Raw genomic sequence first — 22010 nt, forward strand, 5'->3', positions numbered from 1 at the left:
GAGGAGAGGAGGAGTGAGGACGCTGATCACAAGAGCTTACAATCTATGAGGAGAGGAGTGAGGACGCTGATCACAAGAGCTTACAATCTATGAGAGAGGAGGAGTGAGGACGCTGATCACAAGAGCTTACAATCTATGAGGAGAGGAGTGAGGACGCTGATCACAAGAGCTTACAATCTATGAGGAGAGGAGTGAGGACGCTGATCACAAGAGCTTACAATCTATGAGGAGAGGAGTGAGGACGCTGATCACAAGAGCTTACAATCTATGAGGAGAGGAGAGGACGCTGATCACAAGAGCTTACAATCTATGAGGAGAAGTGAGGACGCTGATCACAAGAGCTTACAATCTATGAGGAGAGGAGTGAGGACGCTGATCACAAGAGCTTACAATCTATGAGGAGAGGAGGAGTGAGGACACTGATCACAAGAGCTTACAATCTATGAGGAGAGGAGTGAGGACGCTGATCACAAGAGCTTACAATCTATGAGGAGAGGAGGAGTGAGGACGCTGATCACAAGAGCTTACAATCTATGAGGAGAGGAGTGAGGACGCTGATCACAAGAGCTTACAATCTATGAGGAGAGGAGGAGTGAGGACACTGATCACAAGAGCTTACAATCTATGAGGAGAGGAGGAGTGAGGACGCTGATCACAAGAGCTTACAATCTATGAGGAGAGGAGGAGTGAGGACGCTGATCACAAGAGCTTACAATCTATGAGAAGAGGAGGAGTGAGGACGCTGATCACAAGAGCTTACAATCTATGAGGAGAGGAGGAGTGAGGACGCTGATCACAAGAGCTTACAATCTATGAGGAGGGGAGGAGTGAGGACGCTGATCACAAGAGCTTACAATCTATGAGGAGGAGTGAGGACGCTGATCACAAGAGCTTACAATCTATGAGGAGAGGAGGAGTGAGGACGCTGATCACAAGAGCTTACAATCTATGAGGAGAAGGAGTGAGGACGCTGATCACAAGAGCTTACAATCTATGAGGAGGAGTGAGGACGCTGATCACAAGAGCTTACAATCTATGAGGAGAGGAGTGAGGACGCTGATCACAAGAGCTTACAATCTATGAGGAGGAGAGAGGACGCTGATCACAAGAGCTTACAATCTATGAGGAGGAGTGAGGACGCTGATCACAAGAGCTTACAATCTATGAGGAGAGGAGGAGTGAGGACGCTGATCACAAGAGCTTACAATCTATGAGGAGAGGAGGAGTGAGGACGCTGATCACAAGAGCTTACAATCTATGAGGAGAGGAGTGAGGACGCTGATCACAAGAGCTTACAATCTATGGAGGAGGACGCTGATCACACCAGGCGGGGGTCCGGTGGAGAGGGGGCTGCGTGGTTCTCTCCATTCTGTTCAATAAAAGTTCCGAAAACAGCGGAGCCATAAATGTCTGAGTTGGGAATACCCCTTTAATGAGGAACCGGGTCGTTGTGATGAATCTCCCATCCCCCAGCAGATGGCGCCACGCAACGGATGCTGATCACATGGACACCTCTGCTGAACAGGGTCGGTTGTTCCTATGGGGGACGCACACATTGTGGATTTCCCCAGTGAACCGCCGGGGGCCCCGTGCGCATTTCCCCTCTTCTACATTCCAGAGTAGGAGGTGCGCGGCGCGGATGTGAGGCCCTGCTGCGTCCCCGATCCCGTGCGGAGGTGAAGACCTGCAGCGTCCCCGATCCCGTGCGGAGGTGAGGACCTGCAGCGTCCCCGATCCCGTGCGGAGGTGAGGACCTGCAGCGTCCCCGATCCCGTGCGGAGGTGAGGACCTGCAGCGTCCCCGATCCCGTGCGGGAGATGTTCAGCAGAACGTGGAGGTTTGTTCTGATCTCCGGGTGTCGGGTGTTTGGACCTCGTTCACATGAATACAACGAATTTTCAGTCTCAGAAGTGGCTGCAATAAATCTGCTTGGTGTGACCAGCGCCCTAATATTAGACATGGGGGGGAGGGGGCCACATCTTTATTCTCCTCCAGCATGGCCTCCTATCACATCCAGGAGCAGAGAAGGGGTTAACACTGACATTCCTCCCCTCCCCCGGCGGGTGATTCAGATGCCGGTCACCTTTCCCCCAGTTCCAGGACGGGCACCACGTGTGGCATTAACAATACAAGGTCACAGCAAGTCAAGGTCACAGAACATGTGCTGAGATACCCAACACAGAACCAGGAGCTGAGATACCCAGCACCCCCTGTACCCAACACAGAACCAGGAGCTGAGATACCCAGCACCCCCTGTACCCAACACAGAACCAGGAGCTGAGATACCCAGCAACCCCTGTACCCAACACAGAACCAGGAGCTGAGATACCCAGCAACCCCTGTACCCAACACAGAACCAGGAGCTGAGATACCCAGCACCCCCTGTACCCAACACAGAACCAGGAGCTGAGATACCCAGCACCCCCTGTACCCAACACAGAACCAGGAGCTGAGATACCCAGCAACCCCTGTACTCAACACAGAACCAGGAGCTGAGATACCCAGCAACCCCTGTACCCAACACAGAACCAGGAGCTGAGATACCCAGCAACCCCTGTACCCAACACAGAACCAGGAGCTGAGATACCCAGCAACCCCTGTACCCAACACAGATCCAGGAGCTGAGATACCCAGCACCCCCTGTACCCAACACAGAACCAGGAGCTGAGATACCCAGCACCCCCTGTACCCAACACAGAACCAGGAGCTGAGATACCCAGCACCCCCTGTACCAAACACAGAACCAGGAGCTGAGATACCCAGCAACCCCTGTACCCAACACAGAACCAGGAGCTGAGATACCCAGCAACCCCTGTACCCAACACAGAACCAGGAGCTGAGATACCCAGCACTCCCTGTACCCAACACAGAACCAGGAGCTGAGATACCCAGCACTCCCTGTACCCAACACAGAACCAGGAGCTGAGATACCCAGCACCCCCTGTACCCAACACAGAACCAGGAGCTGAGATACCCAGCAACCCCTATACCCAACACAGAACCAGGAGCTGAGATACCCAGCAACCCCTATACCCAACACAGAACCAGGAGCTGAGATACCCAGCAACCCCTGTACCCAACACAGAACCAGGAGCTGAGATACCCAGCAACCCCTGTACCAAACACAGATCCAGGAGCTGAAATACCCAGCACCCCCTGTACCCAACACAGAACCAGGAGCCGAGATACCCAGCACCCCCTGTACCCAACACAGAACCAGGAGCTGAGATACCCAGCACCCCCTGTACCCAACACAGAACCAGGAGCTGAGATACCCAGCACCCCCTGTACCCAACACAGATCCAGGAGCTGAGATACCCAGCACCCCCTGTACCCAACACAGAACCAGGAGCTGAGATACCCAGCACCCCCTGTACCCAACACAGATCCAGGAGCTGAGATACCCAGCAACCCCTGTACCCAACACAGAACCAGGAGCTGAGATACCCAGCAACCCCTGTACCCAACACAGAACCAGGAGCTGAGATACCCAGCAACCCCTGTACCCAACACAGAACCAGGAGCTGAGATACCCAGCACCCCCTGTACCCAACACTGAACCAGGAGCTGAGATACCCAGCACCCCCTGTACCCAACACAGATCCAGGAGCTGAAATACCCAGCACCCCCTGTACCCAACACAGAACCAGGAGCTGAGATACCCAGCAACCCCTGTACCCAACACAGAACCAGGAGCTGAGATACCCAGCAACCCCTGTACCCAACACAGATCCAGGAGCTGAGATACCCAGCACCCCCTGTACCCAACACAGAACCAGGAGCTGAGATACCCAGCACCCCCTGTACCCAACACAGATCCAGGAGCTGAGATACCCAGCAACCCCTGTACCCAACACAGAACCAGGAGCTGAGATACCCAGCAACCCCTGTACCCAACACAGAACCAGGAGCTGAGATACCCAGCAACCCCTGTACCCAACACAGAACCAGGAGCTGAGATACCCAACACAGAACCAGGAGCTGAGATACCCAGCAACCCCTGTACCCAACACAGAACCAGGAGCTGAGATACCCAGCAACCCCTGTACCCAACACAGAACCAGGAGCTGAGATACCCAGCAACCCCTGTACCCAACACAGAACCAGGAGCTGAGATACCCAGCACCCCCTGTACAAACACAGAACCAGGAGCCGAGATACCCAGCACCCCCTGTACAAACACAGAACCAGGAGCCGAGATACCCAGCACCCCCTGTACCCAACACAGAACCAGGAGCCGAGATACCCAGCACCCCCTGTACCCAACACAGAACCAGGAGCTGAGATACCCAGCGCCCCCTGTACCCAACACAGAACCAGGAGCTGAGATACCCAGCACCCGGCTGTGTGGTGGGGGTATTTCCACGTTGAAATCTCTGAGTAGTGATGGGCAGAAGCAGAAATATCAGGCGGCATGGTGCCAGCTTTATACGGCACGGGGCGGGTCCTGAAAGGGGTTCACGTGACAAGTAAATCAATGGCATGTTTTGCAACTGCAATATACTTTATAGATTGGTTCTTCATTATTTTTAAGACCTCTGCTTGCTGGCAGTGAAAAGGATTTTTTTTTTTTTGACAGAGTTCGAAAACCTGATCTAATACTTCTCACTGCTGAGGGTTTGTTACACTGGATCCAGTTTAGACAACCATGTAAACAAACCTCCCCTGTCCTGACATGACTTCTCACAGCTGAGGGTTTGTAGCCGTCACCTGTATAAGGAATGTAAATACGGGCGACACAAGACGCTGAAGCTCCACATTATCGACAACCTTTCCCCTACATCCAGGAGAAGACGCCGCCGCCGGGCACGCTGCCGGGAGAAGACGCCGCCGCCGGGAGACGACGCCGACGCCGCCGGGAGAAGACGCCGCCGGGCACGCTGCCGGGAGAAGACGCCGCCGCCGGGAGAAGGCGCCGCCGCCGGGCACGCTGCCGGGAGAAGACGCCGCCGCCGGGCACGCTGCTAGAACGCCCTCTACAGAGCAGCCACATAATACCAGCGCACGCTCCACACTGCTACACCAGCACAGCAGATAAGGGGTGACACTATGTCACATGTTCTAATATAAGCAGCAGTGCAGAGGTCAGCCAGGTAAATGTCGGGGAGGTCGGCTGCCCCCATACGTATTAAATGGCCAGCGGCTGCCACCGACAGGAAGCGGCGTTATGGGGGGGGGCCGTACCATCAATGTCTGAGCGGGGAGGACTGGGACCCCCAGCAATGCGGAGAATGGGTGTGCCCAGTCCCCCCTGATCCCAGCAGAGAGGAGGCGGTGGTCACCCTCCATATACAGCTCACCCCAACTCCAATCGCAGCCAAAGCTGCACCAATAGAGCCTTCCTAATACTTAGGGGGAATGGCGTAGGAAAGTCGTAAATAGGTCAAAAGTCGCATAAAGTCTCGTTCATTGTGAACGCCAAATTGATGATGACCCCTCCCCCACCACGGACAACCCGGGCATCAAGGGTGCCTGCAAAAGGGGGTGCGGATTACCAGTAGGAACATGTTGGGGGTTATAGTGGAAAAAATACAGAGAAAATTACAAAAACAGAAGGCCAATCATCGTCAGGGTCGCAGGGATTAATAGGGGCCCCTACACGGGGCTGCCTCAGGGGCCCCGCCTCACTGTATATGCTGCACAATGCTACACCCCCATTTACCATACACAGTTATAATTACCGGGTGCTTGTCACGTGATATCACCGGCGCCGCGCTCTTCTCAACCGTCTCCGGAGGTGTCAGGGTTCTGTCAGCGGTGCGTGACGTCATCCAGCCTAAGGCCCCCGCGTCACCTCCTCTTGGGGCTGTCCTGTGCGCGCCTGTTTCTTCTCACCACCTCCGAACACGTTATAATCTCCCGTGAGAAGAAGACGTGACCGGGAGTGATTTCTACCAGTCATTACGATGATATTATAGCTGTTTTTTTCTCTGTTTGTCCAGTCATCTTCAGTTATTTGGCGTCAGGCACTGTCGTGGACAGCCCAACCCCTGTTAGGAGGACACCCGGCGGCAGCTGCGGCCTGTCAGTGTCACCCCGGACAACATGGCGGCTGTGAGGAGTATCGGAGCGCTGGCCCGACTGGGCGGGAAGACAGGTACCGGGAGGGGGGCAGCGAGCGGGGTGAGAGCTCGGTACTAGTGACACTCAGAGGGAAAGTTCTTGCATCCCCCTCATACACTGAGCATGCGCACAGGGGATATGACTAGGGGCTGCGGACAGACCGCTCTATATGTGCAAAAGTATTCGCACCCATGGATATTTCTACAACTGCTCGGAAATCCCTCGTGGCTGCGTCTAGAATCAGAAATCTCAGTCATGTGACCCAATATATAAATCTCAGTCATGTGACCCAATGTATGGCCAATACGGTGCAGAAAAAATCGCCATTCTGCGTCACCGTCCATTCATCGCCACGTATATCGCACACGTGAGGTTTATTTCTGGCAGTGCCCCCTTATCTGGCTGAGCTTTGGGTGTTGTGGGGTGTGCAGGGCGGGTGTATAGTCGCACGCCCCGTCCCTATAGACTGTAGTATGGAATTGGGGTGAGTGCCCCTCCCCCATCTGTAGCTCCGTTCTCCCTATGACAACCCTTCCTGGTGTGTCCTGTCCAGCATAGTTATACGGACATGTGGATACAAGTCCCAGCCGCTCCGCCCGGTTATATCAGTCCCTGTGTCAAGGAGGTTTCCGGACAGGAAGTGTTATCATAGGATCTGAGGATTCAGTCTAGACTCGTGATCTGGGGGGGGGTACGGGCACTGAGGTCCCCCGTAATTTACCTCCGGAGAGATGCTGGCGGATTAGGACTTGTCCACACGTAACGGAATCGTTCCGCGGAAAAACCGCACCGTCTCCTGCGTCTTTGGCTGCAGATAATGGTGCGGATTTTGCTGCGTTTTTCTCAATGTTGGGGGATGGTGGCAAGTCTGAAAAACGCAGCAATTCCGTCCGTTTTCCTCGTGGACGCACCGCAGGTCAGTTTCTGGTCGGAATATTTACGCGGTGTCCGGATGACATTAGTTAAATATCACCCGCTACGTGTGGACGAGCCCTTATAGTGAATGATCGCCAGCTGTGTGCCGACTACAACTCCCAGCATCCTTAGAGCTGTAATCACAGGTCAGAGGAGGCTGCAGTGATGGGGGAGGGGCTGGTGCCCTCTTCACACCTGAATCTCCCACCACTCCTGTGACCTTGGGTGGGGTGAGCTGTGCTGCCCCCTGCAGGTTATTGATATTACACAGCTGTGTGTGTGTGTGTATATATATGAAGTTGTGGGGTAACTGCAACGTAAGAACGATTCCAAAAGCAGAAATGTTAGTTTTTATTTGTATTTTATTTAAAACAACAAAAGTTCAAATCAATATTCGGTGTGACCACCCTTTGCCTTCAAAACCGCTTCAATTCCTCTAGGTACACTTGCACAAAGTCATGATCGTTTTCATACGTAGGTTAAAATACAATCATTAACAGAAACAGCTGTGTAGGAGGCTTAAAACTGGGTAAGGAACAGCCAAGCTCTGCTACAGAGGTGAGGTTGTGGAAGACCGTTTCATGTCACATGTCCACCATGGCAAGACTGAGCGCAGCAACTAAGCACAAGGTAGTTATACTGCATCAGTAAGGTCTCTCCCAGGCAAAGACTGGGGTTTCATGATGTGCTGTTCATGCTCTTTTGAAGAAATACAAAGAAACGGGCAACGTAGACGCGGTCGTCGGCCAACGAAACCGTGCAGCAGATCAGACACATCATGCTAACTTCCCTTCAAAATCGGAAGATGTCCAGCAGTGCCATCAGCTCAGAACTGGCAGAAATCAGTGGGACCCAGATACGCCCGTCTACTGTTCTGAGAAGTCTGCCCAGAAATGTCTTCATGGGAGAATTGAGGATAAAAAGCCAAACCTTCTACATAGAAACAAGGCCAACGACTCAACTCTGCACGAAAACACAGGAACAGGGGTGCAGAAAAATGTCAGCAGGTGCTCTGGACATGTGATATATTTGGTGTAACAGAAGGTGAAGGAGAGCGGTACAATAATGAGGGTCTGCAGGCAGCAGTGAAGCATGGTGGAGGGTCCTGCAGACAGTACAATAATGAGGGTCTGCAGGCAGCAGTGAAGCATGGTGGAGGGTCCTGGAGACAGTACAATAATGAGGGTCTGCAGGCAGCAGTGAAGCATGGTGGAGGGTCCTGCAGAGCGGTACAATAATGAGGGTCTGCAGGCAGCAGTGAAGCACGGTGGAGGGTCCTGCAGAGCGGTACAATAATGAGGGTCTGCAGGCAGCAGTGAAGCACGGTGGAGGGTCCTGCAGAGCGGTACAATAATGAGGGTCTGCAGGCAGCAGTGAAGCATGGTGGAGGGTCCTGGAGAGTGGTACAATAATGAGGGTCTGCAGGCAGCAGTAAAGCATGGTGGAGGGTCCTGGAGAGCGGTACAATAATGAGGGTCTGCAGGCAGCAGTGAAGATGGTGGAGGGTCCTGGAGATCGGTATAATAATGAGGGTCTGCAGGCAGCAGTGAAGCATGGTGGAGGGTCCTGCAGAGCGGTACAATAATGAGGGTCTGCAGGCAGCAGTGAAGCATGGTGGAGGGTCCTGGAGAGCGGTACAATAATGAGGGTCTGCAGGCAGCAGTGAAGCATGGTGGAGGGTCCTGGAGAGCGGTACAATAATGAGGGTCTGCAGGCAGCAGTGAAGATGGTGGAGGGTCCTGGAGAGCGGTATAATAATGAGGGTCTGCAGGCAGCAGTGTAGCTCGGTGGAGGGTCTGGTGGAGGGTCCTGGAGAGCGGTATAATAATGAGGGTCTGCAGGCAGCAGTGTAGCTCGGTGGAGGGTCCTGGAGAGCGGTACAATAATGAGGGTCTGCAGGCAGCAGTGTAGCTCGGTGGAGGGTCCTGGAGAGCGGTATAATAATGAGGGTCTGCAGGCAGCAGTGTAGCTCGGTGGAGGGTCTGGTGGAGGGTCCTGGAGAGCGGTACAATAATGAGGGTCTGCAGGCAGCAGTGTAGCTCGGTGGAGGGTCCTGGAGAGCGGTACAATAATGAGGGTCTGCAGGCAGCAGTGTAGCTCGGTGGAGGGTCCTGGAGAGCGGTTCAATAATGAGGGTCTGCAGGCAGCAGTGTAGCTCGGTGGAGGGTCCTGGAGAGCGGTTCAATAATGAGGGTCTGCAGGCAGCAGTGTAGCTCGGTGGAGGGTCTGGTGGAGGGTTCTTGCTGGTGCTGCATTTCAGTATATGGAGATCTGGATTTGGTGTCCTCAATGCTGAGAAATACAGGCAGATAATTATCGATCATGTAATAACATCAGGTAGGCGTCTGATTGGCTCCAAATTTCTTCTGCAGCAGGACAACGACCCCCAACATCCAGCCAATGTCATTAAGAAATATCTCCAGTGTAAAGAACGAGGAGCCTTGGAAGTGATGATTTGGCCCCCAGAGCCCTGATCTCTACATCATGGAGTCTGTCTGGGATCACATGAAGAGAAGGATGTGAGGAGGCGACAACCACAGAAGATCTGCAACAACTTCCCGGCAGAGTTCCTGCAAAAACTGTACAAGAACCTAGAAGTGATACTGTATGAAGGCAAAGGGCGGTCATAACGAATATTGATAAGGTTTAGATTTCTCTTCTGTTCATTCACTTTGCAGCTTGTTAGTTTTTTGTTATTTTGTTTTTTTTTAGATCCATTAACACTTCTACTTTTGGTCTCGTTCTTACTTTGCAGCGTTTTCCCACAACCGCCTAAAACTCGCCCAGTCCGGTGTGTATAATAAAATAGTCTCCGCTTTGGACTCGTCTGTCAGCGCTGATTTCATGACGGATGCCGACAGACGAGATCTGTGGAAAACCCCTCCCCCTCTGATTACTGGTCTCCCCCTCCCCCTCATCGCTGACCCCTGCACTGCTGCTTCTATTAGAACCTGTGATCTAGTGTCTCCCTCGTTACTGCTGTGCTGGTGTAGCAGTGTGGAGCGTGCGCTGGTATTACGCGCCTGCTCTGTAGAGGGCGTTCTCCTGGCAGCGTGCCCGGCGTTGGCGTCTTCTCCTGGATGTAGGGGAAAGGTTGTCGGCAATGTGGAGTTTCAGCGTCTTGTGTCGCTCGTATTTACATTCCTTATACAGGTGACGGCTACAAATCCATTGTAACAAAGCCTCAGCTGTGAAGTATCCGGTCAGACTTTCAACCTCTTTGTAAAGGAGAATGTTCCTTTTCACTGACCGCAAGCAGAGATCTCTAAAATGATGCTCTGTAGCGGGCGTTCTTCTGGCAGCGTGCCCGGCGGTGGCATCTGATCCTGGATGTGGGGCCAAACCTGAAACCGATACAGGGATGTGGGGGAGGGGGTGCTACTTGTCAGAATGACACCCCTATTCGCTTCCATTGGTTGTGATCGGAGAGCCCGGCCACAATGTTACTTCATTGGCCAATGCTTCTTATTACCGCTAGGAGGAGGAGCGGGGCCTGCGGCAATCATCTGATCACAGCCGCGGCGGCTTCTATCTGATGGGGGGGGATCTGATGAGAACCTCTGTAATAATGGAGAGGAGAACCCACTTAATACGGTAACAAGGTGGGGGGCCCCGTAGAATGGAATTACTTGTGCACAATATTCTGGGCAGTGGCCACTAGATGGCGTGTCAGTCCTGGAGCCGCAGTGTTACCGCCTCTGCTGTGTCAGCGTGGTGACCGTGCAGTGGCGCATAGTGCAGGTGTGTACGTGCCAGAGGGTGACGGGACGGGGCAAAGTACAGCAGGGGCCGGGGGCAGCTCGTGTGTGATGTACAGGCCTCATTATAACCACTGACCTGACATCTGGTGAGCGCCCCCTGCTGGCTGTATAATACTAAACCTCCAGCCCCCACCTCTATAATACTTTGTTTCCAGTACCAGACCCCGCGTTACTGCACAGAAGCTTCTAGATAATCACCAGGTTTCTCTATTTTACAGGTTTTACCTCCAGATCTTTATCCATGTCTCCTGCCCTGCAGTGTAAGTGACCGCGACTTCTCTACACACACACACATATATATATATATGTATGTTATACACTTGCCCACCTACACACACAATGTATGTACACAGTGACTCCACCAGCAGAATAGTGAGTGCAGCTCTGGAGTATAATACAGGATGTAACTCAGGATCAGTACAGGATAAGTAATGTATGTACACAGTGACCCCACCAGCAGAATAGTGAGTGCAGCTCTGGAGTATAATACATGATGTAACTCAGGATCAGTACAGGATAAGTAATGTAATGTATGTACACAGTGACTTCACCAGCAGAATAGTGAGTGCAGCTCTGGAGTATAATACAGGATGTAACTCAGGATCAGTACAGGATAAGTAATGTATGTACACAGTGACCCCACCAGCAGAATAGTGAGTGCAGCTCTGGAGTATAATACAGGATGTAACTCAGGATCAGTACAGGATAAGTAATGTAATGTATGTACACAGTGACTCCACCAGCAGAATAGTGAGTGCAGCTCTGGAGTATAATACAGGATATAACTCAGGATCAGTACAGGATAAGTAATGTAATGTATGTACACAGTGACTCCACCAGCAGAATAGTGAGTGCAGCTCTGGAGTATAATACAGGATATAACTCAGGATCAGTACAGGATAAGTAATGTAATGTATGTACACAGTGACTCCACCAGCAGAATAGAGAGTGCAGCTCTGGAGTATAATACAGGATGTAACTCAGGATAAGTAATGTATGTACACAGTGACTCCACCAGCAGAATAGTGAGTGCAGCTCTGGAGTATAATACAGGATGTAACTCCGGATCAGGACAGGATAAGTAATGTATGTACACAGTGACTCCACCAGCAGAATAGTGAGTGCAGCTCTGGAGTATAATACAGGATATAACTCAGGATCAGTACAGGATAAGTAATGTAATGTATGTACACAGTGACTCCACCAGCAGAATAGTGAGTGCAGCTCTGGAGTATAATACAGGATGTAACTCAGGATCAGTACAGGATAAGGAATGTAATGTATGTATGTACACAGTGACCCCACCAGCAGAATAGTGAGTGCAGCTCTGGAGTATAATACAGGATGTAACTCCGGATCAGGACAGGATAAGTAATGTATGTACACAGTGACTCCACCAGCAGAATAGTGAGTGCAGCTCTGGAGTATAATACAGGATGTAACTCCGGATCAGGACAGGATAAGTAATGTATGTACACAGTGACTCCACCAGCAGAATAGTGAGTGCAGCTCTGGAGTATAATACAGGATATAACTCAGGATCAGTACAGGATAAGTAATGTAATGTATGTACACAGTGACTCCACCAGCAGAATAGTGAGTGCAGCTCTGGAGTATAATACAGGATGTAACTCAGGATCAGTACAGGATAAGGAATGTAATGTATGTACACAGTGACTCCACCAGCAGAATAGTGACTGCAGCTCTGGAGTATAATACAGGATGTAACTCAGGATCAGTACAGGATAAGTAATGTAATGTATGTACACAGTGACTCCACCAGCAGAATAGTGAGTGCAGCTCTGGAGTATAATACAGGATGTAACTCAGGATCAGTACAGGATAAGTAATGTAATGTATGTACACAGTGACTCCACCAGCAGAATAGTGAGTGCAGCTCTGGAGTATAATACAGGATATAACTCAGGATCAGTACAGGATAAGTAATGTAATGTATGTACACAGTGACTCCACCAGCAGAATAGTGAGTGCAGCTCTGGAGTATAATACAGGATGTAACTCAGGATCAGTACAGGATAAGTAATGTAATGTATTTACACAGTGACTCCACCAGCAGAATAGTGACTGCAGCTCTGGAGTATAATACAGGATGTAACTCAGGATCAGTACAGGATAAGGAATGTAATGTATGTACACAGTGACTCCACCAGCAGAATAGTGAGTGCAGCTCTGGAGTATAATACAGGATAAGTATGCGGATTATTCTATATGTGATCCGTGGTGATTGATTTAGGACTAACCATTATAACATGTGATATTTTTCTTCTATATCTTTGCAGCGAGGACACACGTAAACTATGAGGTCAAAAAAGATGTCGCCGTTGTCCGTTTCAACACCCCAAATTCCAAGGTCGGGTTCTTATAGAGGGTGGGGGTGGTTTTCTCAGTTGGACAAGACGCTATAATAAGATCTGGGCAGTGAAATTCCTTTAATTCTGTCATCAATGGGACGTGATAGTTGTCGGATTATCAGAAATTCTGGACAATTGGATGGTCCTAGAAAAACGAATAAAACTATAGGTGGAAGATCAGGGACCCAAAATGACTCCAGTGTGCTGCCGGCGTGGTTTCCCCCTCATTGTTCCTGGTCTTGTAGAAATCCAGACTATGTACCAGTTCCGTGCTGGATTATCAGATGCCGGATTAAAGGAATTTCACTGTTTGAGGCGCAATGTTTTTTAATGTTGCGTATTAGAAGGCGTTTCTTCAGACACAAACACAGGACCACCTTATCCTTAGGGTGTGTATATTTATGCATCGCCCGCTCACCTGACCCTCTCGTCCTCAGGGTGTGTATATTTATGCATCGCCCGCTCACATGACCCTCTCGTCCTCAGGGTGTGTATATTTATGCATCGCCCGCTCACATGACCCTCTCGTCCTCAGGGTGTGTATATTTATGCATCGCCCGCTCACCTGACGCTCTCGTCCTCAGGGTGTGTATATTTATGCATCGCCCGCTCACCTGACCCTCTCGTCCTCAGGGTGTGTATATTTATGCATCGCCCGCTCACCTGACCCTCTCGTCCTCAGGGTGTGTATATTTATGCATCGCCCGCTCACCTGACCCTCTCGTCCTCAGGGTGTGTATATTTATGCATCGCCCGCTCACCTGACCCTCTCGTCCTCAGGGTGTGTATATTTATGCATCGCCCGCTCACCTGACCCTCTCGTCCTCAGGGTGTGTATATTTATGCATCGCCCGCTCACCTGACCCTCTCGCTCTGTCTCCCGCAGGTGAACACGCTGTCCAGGCAGCTCCAAGGTGAGTTCAGTGATGTGATGAATGAGATCTGGGCCAATGACGCGGTGAGAAGCGCCGTCCTCATCTCCGCCAAACCCGGCTGCTTCATCGCTGGGGCCGACATCAAGTGAGTCATTATAACGAGTCCTATAATAGACGTTAACACATTCCTGCCCTGTAAGTGCAGAGATCAGAGACCCTCCGCTACTTAACCCCTTATAGACTGAGGTCATTATGGGATATCTGCAGGGGGAGGGGCGGCCTGCGGTCATGATGGGATATCTACAGGGGGAGGGGCGGCCTGCGGTCATTATGGGATATCTGCAGGGGGAGGGGCGGCCTGCGGTCATTATGGGATATCTGCAGGGGGAGGGGCGGCCTGCGGTCATTATGGGATATCTGCAGGGGGAGGGGAGGCCTGCGGTCATTATGGGATATCTGCAGGGGGAGGGGCGGCCTGCGGTCATTATGGGATATCTGCAGGGGGAGGGGCTTTCTGCGGTCTTTATGGGATATCTGCAGGGGGAGGGGCGGCCTGCGGTCATTATGGGATATCTGCAGGGGGAGGGGAGGCCTGCGGACATTATGGGATATCTGCAGGGGGAGGGGCTTTCCGCGGTCATTATGGGATATCTGCAGGGGGAGGGGCGGCCTGCGGTCATTATGGGATATCTGCAGGGGGAGGGGCGGCCTGCGGTCATTATGGGATATCTGCAGGGGGAGTGGCGACCTGCGGTCATTATGGGATATCTGCAGGGGGAGGGGCGGCCTGCGGTCATTATGGGATATCTGCAGGGGGAGGGGAGGCCTGCGGACATTATGGGATATCTGCAGGGGGAGGGGCTTTCTGCGGTCATTATGGGATATCTGCAGGGGGAGGGGCTTTCTGCGGTCATTATGGGATATCTGCAGGGGGAGGGGCTTTCTGCGGTCATTATGGGATATCTGCAGGGGGAGGGGCGGCCTGCGGACATTATGGGATATCTGCAGGGGGAGGGGCGGCCTGCGGACATTATGGGATATCTGCAGGGGGAGGGGCGGCCTGCGGTCATTATGGGATATCTGCAGGGGGAGGGGCGGCCTGCGGTCATTATGGGATATCTGCAGGGGGAGGGGCGGCCTGCGGTCATTATGGGATATCTGCAGGGGGAGGGGCGGCCTGCGGTCATTATGGGATATCTGCAGGGGGAGGGGCGGCCTGCGGTCATAATGGGATATCTGCAGGGGGAGGGGCGGCCTGTGTGAGGGCCGGCAGCTCTGACTCCTCCCCTGACGTGTCGTCTGCAGTATGATCGAGTCGTGTCGGAGTTCTCAGGAAGTCTCTCAGTTGTCGGAGGCCGGACAGAAGATGTTTGAAAAACTTGAAAAGTCCCCAAAACCCATAGTGGCTGCAATCAACGGCTCCTGCCTGGGAGGAGGCCTGGAGGTATGTACCTTACCTGGACACTAGGGGCGCTGTGGTCTTGTTCATATGTTGTTATTGGGGCTCTCACTGGTTTGGAGAACCCCTTTTTGTTCAGTAGCGCCCCTGAAGTTAATGGGGTATTCCAGTTTTATCAAATAAGGATTACAAAGTATATCGGTGGAAGGTTTTACAATATACTTTTCTGTATCAATTCCTTGCTGTTTTCAAGATCTCTGCTTGTTGTCATTTAGTGGAAAACTTTATGAAAATCTGTCCTGGTCACATGATGGACACACAGGTGCCACGCTCGTTACAGTGCAGCTCTGTCCTGGTCATGTGATGGACACACAGGTGCAGGGCTCGTTACAGTGCAGTTATCAGATGTCCATCACATAACCAAGACCTAGTTCTGATTACTACCATACAGTGATACAGAATGAGTTTTCACCCTCTGCTTGTTTCTATTCACTGAAAGCCGGCAGAGATCTTGAAAATGGAAAGAGATTGAATTGAATCGGGAAGTTGCAGAGCTTGTAATCTATGCAATGATTAAACGTTTACTTGGGTAATACCAGATAATAACAGTGGGGGTGCTCCGCCCCGGTGCGCACAGATTCCCCTCCCCCAGGTATGAGGAGATGACGTGGCGCGGGTAGATGTCGCGTCCTTGTCTGACGTCTGTGCTCGTCTTTTGCAGGTGGCCGTCGCCTGCCAGTATCGCGTGGCTACGAAAGACAAGAAGACCGTCCTGGGGACCCCTGAGGTTCTGCTGGGACTCCTGCCCGGTGCTGGGGGGACTCAGAGACTCCCTCAGATGGTGCGTGGCCGCTCGTGGGACCCCTCGCTCCGCAGGTTATGGATCCGTCTGATCTTCTCTCCTCGTTCCTCCTGCAGTTGGGGCTTCCGACCTCCTTTGACATGATGCTGACCGGCCGGAACATCCGCGCTGACCGAGCCAAGAGGATGGGTCTGGTGGATCAGCTGGTGGACCCCCTGGGTGTGTAGAGCGGTCCCCGGTCACCTCCTTTATCATGATCTATGGTCACTGAGCTCCCTAGTTCTGCCGCGGTTCTGTAGAGGGCGCTGTATACCCAGACTCAGTGCCGCTCAGAAGTCTGGGAAAGCTGGGTGACCAGTCGTATGGGAGCTGTGGAGATGTCTGGAATATTCACACCGCACAATATGGACGTCACTAATGTTCTGTCTGTGACAGGTCCCGGCCTGGCCAGTCCTGAGGAGCGCACCATGGAGTATCTGGAAGAAGTGGCCGTGGACTACGCCAGAGGAATCGCCGACAAGAGAATCTCCCTGAAGAAGCACAAGGGGATGATAGCAAGTAAGCAGCAGCGCCCCCTCATTCCCGGGGGTCTCCACATTCTACAGAGAATCCCATCTGTATGTGCTGCCCTCTAGTGGTCAGTGTGCAGAAGGCAACATTTCACTATATAGTCATACACGTCACATCAAAGTTGTCCAAAGCAGTGGTGGGGGGAGAGCTCTGGATCCCGGACCCCACCTGAACGCCCTATAACCCCACACATACATGACCACCATAGTCTCTAGAGAAATGAACGGTGGTCCCCCCACCACCACCACCTGCGGATCGCTCCCCTTCTCACCCGTCCTCCTTTACAATTCCAGAGATCACAGACTACATCATGTCCGTCTCGTTCGTAAGGCAGCAAATCTACAAGATGGTAGAGAAGAAAGTGAGGGGGCAGACGAAGGGACTGTATCCAGCCCCCCTGAAGATTATCGAGGTACTGCATATAGGGCGGCTGTGGTCGGACGCCGTCACTCCTAATGAATAGCGGGTAACGTGTTCTCTCCTGACGACCTCCGTGTTGTTCTCTGACAGGTGGTGAAGACTGGAGTGGAGCAGGGCTCGGAGGCCGGGTACCTGGCGGAGTCTCAGGTATGGAGATGTGTGATCTAAGGATAGGGATCGCCACCTAATGGTGACATTGTAGTATTACAGCTGTTACAGTGGAGTTCTATTATTTGTAGCATTCGGCCCGGTTGTGGATAAAACATTCATTTTTAGCGCAAATCTTGTAACTTTCTAATATATTTGTTTCAATGCCTCAAGTTCTGCCTGCTGTCAGTGAATGGCAACCTTAATATTTACATCCGGAAGCTGAAAACCTGCAGACCTAATACTTCTCACATCTGAAGATTTGCTACAATTGCATCCAGCGTGTACAAATCTCTTGTCCTGGGCCCCCGGCTGTAAATGTCTCCGGCAGCGCCTCTGGCAGAGGAGAGAGATTTGTGCTGCTCGTAGAGAATTCCTTATACTAATACATTGTGACAAACCCACTGCGAGAACTAGAAGGTCAGGGCAAGTATTCAGTGTCTACGTAAATGTTTGCATTCACTTGACTGCAAGCAGAGATTTTGAGAATGTTGAGGCATGAAACAGTCTATTCGAAGGTTTCCGATCTCTTCATGACCCGATGATGATGATGATGATGATGATGAATATTTGGGTTTGTGTATGACCCGGCCGTCATTCATTACTCATCCTGTCATTGAGTCCTCCGTTTTCTTCCTGGCAGGGTTTTGCTGAACTGGCCATGACCAGCGAGTCCAGAGCGCTCATCGGTCTCTACCACGGCCAAGTCCAGTGCAAAAAGAACAAGTTTGGGACTCCACAGAAAGAAGTCAAGTAAGTGAATCGTGACAATCAGATAATATGTGCCGGGGGGATCATCCGGGAAGCCACGGCCCGCCGCAGGGGTGATACCGTATCGGCCATTCAGATGTGTCCGCCAGCCCCCTCCCCCCCAGCAGGGTCTAATAATCTCCCCTACATGGCAGACCTGAGGGCCTTACCAAGCGATCGCCCCCTGTGATCACTTTGTGGGGTCACTGATCGGCTTACACGGGGAACCCCCTCCTGTACAACTACTTGGGTGCCGCGGTCACTCTTGCCTGTGGCATCTACAGGGTTAAACAGCCGGGTCATGGTTCTCGATCACCTCTGCTATGTGCTGCTTGTTCTCACGTCCCCTCTCTGCAGGAACCTGGCCATCCTGGGGGCGGGGCTGATGGGCGCCGGCATCGCACAGGTCACCGTGGATAAAGGCGTGAAGACCATCCTGAAGGACAGCACCGTGGAGGGACTGGGCCGAGGACAACAGCAGGTGTTCAAAGGGTGAGAGCCGGAGGCGCCCGGGCAGCACCAGCCTGATAGATTCTGATATGCTTCTTCTACACGGTCTCCGTTCCTCACCATGTTTGAAGAGCTCTGCTTGCTGTCAGAGAGTGGAAACATTAAGTGTACCTGCGCACACATATATAATCCCGCTCCCTACAGAGTAACGTCTGTAAGGTAACGCAGGGCCAGAGTCGTAGTGACCTAAGACTTCTCACAGCTGAGGGTTTGTTACAAATCAATCCAGTCTAGATGAAGCTTTGTGAGCTAAACATGGACTCCAGGCTGATGCAATGTAGAACACTATGAGGACCGGAGAGCGGTTCTACTGCTTTATTTGCCTCTCAGGCCGTTAGATATAACTGTAACAAAACCTCCGCTGTGAGAAGTGTTGATTTTCCTCTTGCTGTGATCCTGTGCCGTCTCCCGCAGCCTCAATGACAAGGTGAAGAAGAGGAGCGTGACCTCGTTTGAGCGGGACACCATCATGAGTAACCTGACGGGGCAGCTGGATTACCGGGGGTTTGAGGGCGCTGACATGGTGATAGAGGCCGTGTTCGAGGACCGCAAGATTAAGCACAAAGTCCTGCAGGAGGTGGAAGCGGTGAGTGTCCCCTCCGCTGCCCGTACCCTGCGCTAATACTGTATAACACAACCCTCGCTGACCCAGCTCTGCTATTCCAGGTCGTGCCCCCGCACTGTATATTCGCCAGCAACACGTCCGCGCTCCCCATCTCTCAGATCGCTGCAGTCAGTAAGAGACCCGACAAGGTGAGTGACCCCCCCCCCCCCCCCAGGAATCACTCAGTAACTGGGGAGGGTTCAGTCTCTCATCGCTGTGCGCCGTCGTTTCCTGCTGGGAATACGGAGAATAACTGTCAGCTCTTCTGCCCAGGTGGTCGGCATGCATTACTTCTCTCCCGTGGATAAGATGCAGCTGCTGGAAATCATCACTACGGAGAAGACGTCCCAGGACACAGCGGCCTCCGCCGTAGCCGTCGGCCTCAAGCAGGGGAAGGTCATCATCGTAGTGAAGGTGGGTGCCCCTAGTGACCGTTCACAGGTATAACCGCACACCTCGGGGGGTCCATGAAAGACCAGACCAGGCAGTGCTAGCATTGTGCGGGCTGAATAGACCACTCGCCACACGGGCGTGCTGAGGGATTCCTTCTATTGTTGGGTTTACGAACCTCCCGTTTCTCCTCTTTCAGGACGGGCCCGGCTTTTACACCACCAGGTGCTTGGCTCCTATGATGGCGGAGGTGGTGCGTGTCCTGCAGGTCAGTGGCGTCACCCGCTAGGATATATTGTCCCCTGTGGGGTGAGCCGTGTGTCACTGGCCTCTCTTCTCTCTACTAGGAAGGGGTGTCACCCAAGAAGCTGGATGCCCTCACCACCGGCTTTGGTTTTCCGGTGGGCGCCTCCACTCTGGCTGACGAGGTGGGCATTGACGTGGCTGCCCATGTAGCAGAGGACCTGGGCAAGGCTTTCGGCGAGCGGTTTGGCGGTGGCAATGTTGACTTTCTCAAAGCCATGGTGCAGAAAGGATTCCTGGGTAAGTGTCCGGCCCTCCGGTCAGGATTGTAACGTCAGATGTAATGTGGCCGAACCACCAGCTGGAGAAGATGCCACGAGCGAGATGAGCCCGGTGCCCGCTCACCATGTCCTGCCCGTAGTCTGGGACGTCTTCATAACCGAGAAGCGCTCAACCAGTGGCGCGGTTTTTGGAAGAAATTAGCCTTGATCATTACTAGATCTACAGGGATCGTATCCGCCACCTGTACTGATGTCTTGTTTATACGTGGTCTGTGCCTGGTCCTGGTAACGACCGCCAGAAACCTCTACATTTCTTATATTCCTCCCTTTTTCAGGTCGTAAGTCCGGGAAAGGCTTCTACGTGTACCAGCAGGGGGTGAAGGAAAGATCCGTGAACTCCGGAGTCGAGGAGATCCTGGAGAAATACAAGCTGCAGGCCAGACCCGACGTGTAAGTGACTGCAGGAGTCTCCGCGCGTGCCTTTATGGAATTTGAAAGTGCACCCCCTAGTGGAAGTTCAGGTGGATGAGCAGTAGAGCATCTAGTACATGCTTTCTGTCATTTTACACTCCAGTTATTTGGTGTCTGTGACCGGTTACCGCCTGTACTGGTGGCTATGCCCCCGTCTATAGGCTGCGAGTCACGTGACTGTATTCTTGTGCTCTGCAGCTCCTCGGACGAGGACATCCAGCTGCGCCTGGTCACCCGCTTTGTGAATGAAGCCGTCCTGTGCCTGCAGGAGGGGATCCTCAGCAACCCGGTGGAGGGAGACATCGGAGCCGTGTTTGGACTTGGTTTCCCACCGTGTCTCGGAGGTGAGTGGGTGAAGGAGTCGCAGCTCTCGGTAAAATTTCACTTCCGTCTCTAAATTCGATATTTTGATGTAAACCAGTGTTTCAATTCACTGACAGCAAGTCGATTTTGAAAAATGCTATGGAATTGAAACTTTAAAGTCTCTCCTGCCGGATATGACTTCCAGCATGGGGAGGCGCTGCTGCACGCCAGGCGGGACCGTGGCGGAGGCGTCCGGCGCGCAGCAGCGTTTTTCTACACCCGATGTCCGATCCGGCGGAAGAGCGAGGCGCTGCACAACCTCTTTGTGTATCAGAAAGCTGCGTAGTCTCTCGTTATTATACAACCATGATTTGCGTAAGTGGTCTTAGAATATCTGTCGTCTTTGTGCTCCACTATCTGATGGTTCTGTAGAGGATCTGCGGTTTCTCGGTGACTAATGCCGCTCGTCTCCTGTAGGTCCCTTCAGATACGCCGACGCTTATGGGGCAAATAACCTTGTGGAGAAGATGAGGAAGTACGAGAACGTGTACGGGAGCCACTTCACGCCCTGCCAGCTGCTGCTCGACCACGCCAAGGACCCTAGCAAGAAGTTCCACCACTAGCCCCCCTAGAGCGCCCCCTAGTGTCTGAGCATCTAGTAGACCGGTGAATGTATGGAGGAGGTACCGGCGCCGCACGTGCCTTACATCTAAGTGGTCACTCCATGTTCCTGCCATGTTTGGCGCTTTTCAGAAGAGTTGAATATTTTTTGCACTTAATCCTAAGACTTTTTAACTCGTGATGTCCCCAGTGGCAGAGGACGGCGCTGCAGCCGCACATTCATTCCATGTCATGTGGACGGACGCCATTAATAAACCGTTTTCAGAGGTCGGTGTCACTTTCTTTCCTCCGATTGATAACGCTACACCTAATGTGCTAGAAAACCTTTGTAATATTAAATCCTCCCCGAAAGTGGGGTGAAACCTCATTTTTGGTTTTCCTTTTAAAGCGACACTACGTGATATATTCATACCGGCGCACCCTACGAGGGGAGCACCGGTGACCACTCCAGCGCTGCGTGCACCCAATGCGTCAATGGCACACCACCTGTTGATAAATCTGACTTGGGCAGTA

The 22010-nt window shown here is 52.3% G+C and overlaps 2 protein-coding genes across 2 annotated transcripts in view; one reads left to right on the plus strand and one right to left on the minus strand.

Moving 5' to 3' along the window:
• The window catches only part of HADHB (hydroxyacyl-CoA dehydrogenase trifunctional multienzyme complex subunit beta), a 45414-nt gene extending 39625 nt beyond the window's left edge, over positions 1-5789 (minus strand). Inside the window, exon 1 of the mRNA XM_075848937.1 lies at positions 5682-5789. The gene's annotated coding sequence lies outside the window, so the exon portion shown is untranslated. The remainder of the gene's footprint in view (positions 1-5681) is intronic.
• A 183-nt stretch (positions 5790-5972) lies between these two features.
• On the plus strand, positions 5973-21764 carry HADHA (hydroxyacyl-CoA dehydrogenase trifunctional multienzyme complex subunit alpha). The gene is made up of 20 exons (XM_075848938.1): positions 5973-6097; positions 10958-10999; positions 13040-13110; positions 13998-14131; positions 15292-15430; positions 16107-16226; positions 16304-16406; positions 16623-16745; positions 17051-17169; positions 17268-17324; positions 17968-18077; positions 18432-18566; positions 18999-19170; positions 19251-19337; positions 19462-19602; positions 19778-19846; positions 19926-20121; positions 20438-20552; positions 20772-20917; positions 21354-21764. The coding sequence occupies exons 1-20, from the start codon at positions 6046-6048 to the stop codon at positions 21497-21499; spliced, it is 2277 nt and encodes a 758-aa protein (XP_075705053.1). The 5' UTR covers positions 5973-6045; the 3' UTR covers positions 21500-21764.
• Positions 21765-22010: the final 246 nt, after the last annotated feature.

The sequence above is a fragment of the Rhinoderma darwinii genome, unplaced genomic scaffold (assembly GCF_050947455.1).
Source record: "Rhinoderma darwinii isolate aRhiDar2 unplaced genomic scaffold, aRhiDar2.hap1 Scaffold_558, whole genome shotgun sequence".
NCBI classification, from domain to species: Eukaryota; Metazoa; Chordata; class Amphibia; order Anura; family Rhinodermatidae; genus Rhinoderma; species Rhinoderma darwinii.